Below are 8,101 nucleotides of genomic sequence, written 5' to 3'. Positions count from 1 at the left end.
GATGCAGGACACATACACGTACACATATAACACGCGCGCTATCCGCAAGGCTTTTCGATCTCTCGCGAATCTCGATAGATGAGCGTTTGCACTTTCCTTCCGATTTCTCCGAACGGAACCCAGATAGCAAGCTACATCATTTTAACGTCAAAATGATGCCTTTAATATCGCTTTGACGTCAAAATGATGACAAATAATACCAGCCCAAGTAGAACATAATAGATGTCATAAAGGATGTCATGGCTTTATTTCCTGTACAGCATAGATTATTCTAGTAATTGCAACGTTTCAGTAATATTGCATACGTTGCAGTAATGTTGTTGCAAGCTTCTGTGCTGCATAGATTGTGAAAGCAAAACAAATCATGATACATCAAAATAAAGTTAAAATATATTGTTAATGATAGAAAAGTAACTCTTAACCATTATTTTGGAGTCATTTTGATTTGTGTTCTGTTTGAATAAATCCAAGCACAGCAACAAGTCACGATTAACTAACATTAAAATGATGTTAAGATTAATTGTGACTGATTGAAAAGTGACTTTTAATAATCATTTTGGAGCCACTTTGATAATGACTTGTCATAATGATTTTTTATTCTGCTTGAGTTATAAGTCAGTGATGAGACAAATGAAGTCATGATGATGTCCTTATAACTTTTGTATTCTACTCCTCGCTTGCTATTTAGGAATTGTCCTTTACGCTACGATCACCAATTCAACCGCGTGAATTCTCTAAAAAGAGAGGACAAAACTCTTTCGCATCAAATGAATCAAATAAACCTATTCTTTTTAGTTAAACTACTCGCACTGTTCATCCCTTCTTTTTTTTTCAATATGGAAAGAAAAAGAAGAAAGATGAACTATATAAGAAAAACACAGTTTAATTGAAAAGGATATATCTTTTGCCCATTTTATAGATTAATTTATTGTAACTTAAATCTTGGTTCAACTTCCTGATTTTTTTTCTAATTTTTAGAACTAGAAAAAGATGAAGAGTAAGTTGAAGCAATTTTAAAATTAATCTTCATTGGTAGAAATGTGCATTAGTAGTGTCTAGGAAATGAGATTTATGTTCCCTAGGTAGCAAGGTGACATTATTTGATCAAAATGATGACAAACTAATGACTTTTCAACAAGAGACACAGGATGCATTCCTTAACATCCGCAACACTCGCGAGCATCATTTCTCCTCATTGTAATTGAATGTCAAACAAGGATGAAATGATGTATGCGAGCGTTGCGGACGTTAAATGGAACGCACCTATAGTATAACACAGTAATTATTTCATCTTTGTTTAACATCGGCAAACAATTCAAATGATTCACTGTGTCATTTATGTCTCTTGTTGGAAAACATCCAACTTCAACTTACTATCTGAATCGAAACGAGAGAGAAGCGAGAGAGTTTTGTCAATGGTTCTCACGGTTGATCATCGTCCGATGCACGAGCTAAACTCAAAATACAAAGTCAATCGCAGTGCCTGAAATGTTACGAAGCTAATCCATGTAGTCGTGTCGAACGCGAGCTTTTCCGCGTGCGACAGATTGTAATGCTAACGTAGAACGATATGTTTGGCTGAACCAAAATGCAGCGCGGCATCCGGGCAGGTCTTAATGCGTATCAACAACAACCGGCGGAGAAGATTTGCGAAGACGTTATATTAGCCGCTGTAAATCGCCATCAATCGGGATATCATTGTTGGTTAATTGCGTTACGTCAACCCGCGACTTCGACCAGCCTGCGAGAGATGAAAGAGCCTTGTTGGCAATCCCTTTGACTTGGACGTGCGGGATTCGCTCGGACGATCTTCAGACTTGCGATAATCTGTCTGAATTTTCGCGAACGAGAGAATGAAGTACCGTCACACTTTCGATGATCGCCACTTACAGTTTAATCAATTGTAATAATCCGCAGTTGTCACCGTTGAATCGTGTTAATTAAGAAGATAAGAGATCGAAGTGTTGATGCCGCTGAGTGATCGTGCAAGTGTTTGGCTGTGCAAGAGAGAAAGCTGACTAGGATCTGAGTAGGAAGGCTGTGAATAGGATGAGAAGAAAGAAGGAAGGAAGAAAGAAAGGAGTGAGTGAGAGAGAATGCGAGCGAGAGAAAGAATGAAAGGGCGAGAGGGTGTATGTGTGAGAAAGGAAAAAGAGCATGAGAGAGATAAAGATATTAATCGAAGTCAGCGAAAGTATCTCGGTATCCGCTGCGTGTATCGACGGATTGACACGATCAGTCTCGTAATAATCGCGACATACTGAGAATGATTCGGAACGGATCGGGTCGGCCCGTTATTAGCTATTTATTCCCGCCTAGCAAACAAATTGATGTTATTTATCATCATTTTGATATCAAAATGACGACAAATAACGTCAGTTTACTTGCTGGATACACAGCACTTTATCTGAGGGATGTTCTGGGAACGTCCTCAGCGTATTCTAAGAATATCCTTAGAACGTTCCGAAAATATCCTTAGGATATGGATTGCCTTCTGGACGTCTTTAGGACATCCACTGGAGGTCTGTGCTGTATGAATTTTAAGAAATAAACGAAAACTCCAAAAAATATTTCTCGCGTACAACACAACAGCATTCATGGTCTACACGTGTCGGCCTACACGTGCCTCCCGACAACCTCGATGGACTATCGAGAGGATGTCGTCGAGAAAGAAGAAAAAGAAAAGAAAAATGAAAAAAAAAAGAAATCAGATGAAACAGAATCGCGTACGAATACTGTAGCTAATTATATTGACACTTCGCTGCTTCGAGAAGCTGCAGTCTACCATGTATATATTTTCATTAATGTATGTATAATAAAAATATATTCGAGACAAAATTTCTGCGATTGTTATTCCACGCACGTTCCGCATTCCTGTTGCGAACGACGAAGAGAATTTATTCATAAGAATTACCAGAGAGGACAACTCGCGAAATCTCTGAGAAACGACGGCGCTTGCCATTGTCGTCGGCCAAGGTCTAAGACACAACGAGCTGTGACGTAATCGAGGAACTGTTTACTGCAGCCTTGAATGGAGAACGGAGTCTATACTTCTTTCGAAAATTACAAGGGAACGACGGAAATGAATTTCACTCTGAATTTAATAGCTAGGATTATACTTTATTGACAATGGATTCAACAAGAATAAAGATTACGCCATTCGACTTCATTACCTTGAAATTTCATTACCTTGAAATCTTGTTCTTGATGCGAGAAAGCTTAAGAAATATAATGAATAACGTAAAATCTCTTTCATAATCAATTTTTTCTTATTACAAGCGAAAAAATACAGCAAATCGTAACGAAGAATAACAAAACGCTTATCTTACGATCGAAGTAATTACAAGGAAATTATTACAAATGTGTCAAGTTCAGAGCAAGAACAAAATAAAATAATCACAATATATGTTATAATTTTTAAACTCGTTAAATACAAATTTCTTTATTAATTGTGAACGTGTGATAATCCGTTCAACAAATATAACAATTCTGTATCTATAATATGCTCCAAATTTTAAATGAATCTTTAAAAAGTGAAATTTTACTCTTAAAAATTGAAATTTGAACCATTCTTTTTTAAGACTGATTCAGTTTTCACTCTTTAAAATGAGATTACACTCCAAAAAATATAGAGAGTGTGTGTAAATAAACTTATACGAATAAAGTAATTTAAAAAGTATTAGAAACATGCTGTTAGAAAACAAATGGAAGCATATTATAATATACAGAGTGTATCTGAAATAACGTCCAATAATCAGTGCTATTCTTATAACAAAAAACTGAATCGAAAAAGTCTGTTACATTTTTGCAATATTTTTTTTTTTAGACCCAAATAAGCAAAATCGATGTATAAGACAATTTTAAGATATCTTTAAGATTAAAAAATAATAAGGCTCTAAGTATAAAACAAATGAGTAGAATTAAATGAGGGCAAAGAGCTAATAATATAAATAAAAAACATAAAATAATAAACAAAATAATAGCTATAATAATTACATACGTTTCGACTCCGATCGGGTCATTATTAATGTTACAAAATATAAAAGTAAAAACCTTGAGAACAATCAAATAAATTACAATAGTTCGTTTCTTGTTCACTGCTTAAAAAATTTAGTGTTCATCATATTGTTAATCCAATCAAATTATTGTTCTCAAATGAGAAATTGTTATTCTCTTGTGTTATACAAATAAAGTGACAACTTATCTCCGTCAGACAACACAATTTGACACTAAATTTTTTAAGCAGTTAACAAGAAACAAACTATTGTAATTTATTTGATTGTTCTTAAGGTTTTTACTTTTATATTTTATAACATTGATAATGACCCGATCGGAAGAGTCGAAACATTATTATAGCTATTATTTTGTTTATTATTTTATGTTCTTTATTATTTATGTTGTTGGCTCTTTGTTATTGGCCCTCATTTAATTCTACATATTTTCTTTAAAAGTTTGTTAAGAAACATCTTCATCATCATCTTCAAAATATTTCACAAAGAACACTGAAAGATATCTTAAAATTATCTTATACATCAATTTTATCCATTTGTTCAGTAATCTTGTTCAGAAATTAATATTTCATTAATTATTGCGAAAATTGCAAAATAATAGAGGACTTGTCGACTCAATTTATTTTTATTAAGAATAGCACTATATGATTATAGTTGATTAGTGGGCGTTTTATCAGATACAACCTGTATATATAATATTTTTTGTAAAATAAGGAATAACAAATATACATAAATAAAGTAAATAAGTACATATAAATATAAATAAATAAAGTAAATAAACATAAAGTAAATATACATACGTAAGTAAATAAATAAATATTTCATTTTGCGCAAATAAACGCGCACTTCAAACGACATATTTTACCGATAGCGACGATTACGACAACGAGCATGGCTCTAGGTGGCACCGCTACCTAACCTACGTTCATTGACCAGCTCGCAGTCACTCTCAATCTGTTTCGTCCACGTCGTCTGTGGCGTTCTCGGTTGGCGATCCGCGATATCAGAATTTCGAAAGTGGGTGTTGCTTCCGTCAGCCGTCAGCCGTCCATCAGCTTGCAATCAAGTGCCGAGAGTATCGCGCTATATCTAACGGAAGGGCGGAATCGCAAATAGGAAATCTCGGCGAGCCACCCTTCGTGGGAGTCATGTGTAAGTGAAACTCCAGCCTGCTCCAGCCCGCGTTCCTCGACGCCGGTTTCCCGAGAAGTGCGGCAGCGACTTGGACGCGAAGGGTTAAGCGGGGGTCCACGTACGATCGATAATACTAACCGTTCGCAAGATATACTGAATGGATGGACGGTTCCAAGTGTCATTTGACAAATGGGGCGTTTTGCCTATCGTTACAGTGTCCCAATGAATTTTTTCGTGATGCGTACGCGTTTCACGAGCCGCACATTATTATTACGAATTCTTTCTATGGTTGTCTAATTCAGGACCACTCGCTGAGCGTCGAAGACCTTTCTTATCAATAAAAGAATGTCAGATTACTGTTTATCTGATTTATTTTACTTCATATGTGATTGCAGTGCAGAGCTATTTTTAGAACGTATGTTTAGGGATGCTTTATTGATTTTACCAAGTTCCCAGTAGAAGTTTGGAATCACTTTAATAATTCTGTGTTACAGATTTGTAGATTTATTCCTTGAAAATTGAGTTGAAACTTAGAAACTCAAGCAAACTTTGAAGAAATTCCAGCAGATTGGCAGCAAATTAAATCTGAAAAATACAGTAGAATCTGTATCTCATTAAGATCTTGTTCAACATGACCATGATTCTTATATCATGAACACAATTTGATAGCAATTTAGTGGCAGAAATCAAGCAGAATCTGTCAAACGTAATGGTCTGTTTGATTTCTGTTGCTAATTTATCAAACTGTTCAGTTTCTAGCAATTTGATTAGTTTCTACCAATCTGCTGTTAAGAGATTATAGAAATATATTTGTATATTTTTTATGATGTTTTGTTGCATCTGATATAATAGACCAGATAAAATTTATCAGTAGCCACTTTGTAAAGTCTTTACAAGCAAACTTGGCTCATTGGGAATTTTGTATACTGAATTTGTTGTCATGTACTTAGTAAGAACTGTAATATATTACAATTATTTTTGTTGCAGATTGATTTTGACTCAAAAAGCTAGCTCTGCCCTCTGTCAAGATGATAGGGGGTCTATTTGTTTACAATCATAAAGGAGAGGTGCTCATCTCCCGAGTGTATCGGGATGATATTGGCCGTAACGCAGTGGATGCATTTCGCGTCAATGTTATCCACGCGCGACAGCAAGTGCGCTCACCTGTAACCAACATTGCCAGAACATCGTTTTTCCATATAAAACGCGCTAACATTTGGTTAGCTGCTGTCACCAAACAAAATGTTAACGCAGCGATGGTATTCGAGCTGCTGCTGAAGATCATAGACGTTATGCAATCGTATTTTGGCAAGATTTCAGAAGAGAACATCAAGAACAATTTTGTGCTTATTTACGAGCTACTCGATGGTCAATATTAAAGTTTGATTGATATTTTAATAGTTATGTTATGTGGCTTTTTCCTTTTTTGGAACTTTATTGATCTTTTTTACAGAAATACTTGATTTTGGATATCCACAGAACTGTGATACGGGTGTGTTGAAGACATTTATCACTCAACAAGGAGTGAAATCAGCTACCAAGGAAGAACAAGCTCAGATAACATCGCAAGTCACAGGTCAAATCGGATGGAGGCGAGAGGGCATTAAGTACAGACGTAATGAGCTCTTCTTGGATGTACTTGAATATGTGAATCTATTGATGAGCCCTCAGGGTCAGGTTCTCAGTGCACATGTTGCTGGAAAGGTAAATAAATTTTCTAAAGAAAATAAAATAATTCAGCAGAGTTTTCACAAATTTCTAATAAAAAATTGTTTTTTAGGTGGTAATGAAATCCTATTTATCTGGTATGCCAGAATGTAAGTTTGGGATTAATGACAAGATTGTTATGGAGGCTAAAGGCATGAAAGGAAGCGGTGGATTGGGAGGTGGCGGTGATGATCCCACAGGAGCTAGATCCGGCAAACCGGTTGTTGTTATTGATGACTGCCAATTCCATCAGTGCGTTAAGCTTAGCAAATTCGAGACCGAACATTCCATTAGTTTTATACCACCGGATGGTGAATTCGAGCTGATGAGGTGAAACACGAACTTTAATATATTAATTATAATAAAGTTTTTATTGCAGATTGAATTTGACTTGAGAGACTAGTTTTGTCAAAGAATTTATGTGTAATTATTTTTGATCACGAAAACAATCGTGGATATAAAGATTATTTTTATTTACAGATATCGTACCACGAAAGATATATCATTGCCTTTCCGCGTAATACCATTAGTGCGCGAAGTAGGCCGAACGAAAATGGAAGTCAAAGCGGTTCTGAAATCAAACTTCAAGCCCTCGTTGCTGGGACAGAAGATAGAAGTGCGCGTACCGACGCCGTTAAACACTGCCGGTGTACAACTGATATGTTTGAAGGGTAAGGCGAAATACAAAGCATCGGAGAACGCGATTGTTTGGAAGATTAAGCGCATGGCTGGCATGAAGGAGACGCAGTTATCAGCCGAGATCGATTTACTAGAGACGGACACGAAGAAGAAATGGACGAGACCGCCGATATCAATGAATTTTGAGGTGCCATTTGCACCGTCTGGCTTCAAGGTGCGCTACTTGAAAGTTTTCGAATCCAAGTTGAATTACTCGGATCATGATGTGATAAAATGGGTTCGTTACATTGGCCGTAGCGGTTTGTACGAGACGCGGTGTTAATAATTCCGAATCTTGATATTGAGGCATAAATAATTGTAAAGAAGTAATCTCATTGCAGAAGTCACGACTGCGAGTATTGATATTGACTATTTCTCGTTATTATTTCATTGTAGCGCATATTTGAAGCGACGATTTGAAATTCAACAATCGGATGGTTAATTCCTAATCGTGCACGATACGTAGCGATGGAAAATGTATCGAAAGAATTCCATTATCAGCACAAAATTTCTGTGTAATTGTAGAAAATTTTTTTTGTATATTATATAGTGTACTAGCAAGAGTGACGTTC

General features: G+C 35.9%; 1 protein-coding gene across 1 annotated transcript; it reads left to right on the top strand.

The window, feature by feature from the left end:
* The first annotated feature begins 6,172 nt into the window (after positions 1-6,172).
* LOC105627933 (AP-2 complex subunit mu) lies at positions 6,173-7,812 on the top strand. The gene is made up of 4 exons (XM_012209204.1): positions 6,173-6,512; positions 6,598-6,848; positions 6,925-7,181; positions 7,332-7,812. Exons 1-4 carry the CDS (start codon positions 6,173-6,175, stop codon positions 7,810-7,812), a joined length of 1,329 nt encoding a protein of 442 aa, XP_012064594.1.
* Positions 7,813-8,101: the final 289 nt, after the last annotated feature.

The sequence above is a fragment of the Atta cephalotes genome (assembly GCF_000143395.1).
Source record: "Atta cephalotes unplaced genomic scaffold scaffold00011, whole genome shotgun sequence".
Taxonomy (NCBI): domain Eukaryota; kingdom Metazoa; phylum Arthropoda; class Insecta; order Hymenoptera; family Formicidae; genus Atta; species Atta cephalotes.
The sequence above is the reverse complement of the archived record's forward strand: the minus strand, read 5'-3'. Positions and strand labels throughout refer to the sequence as shown.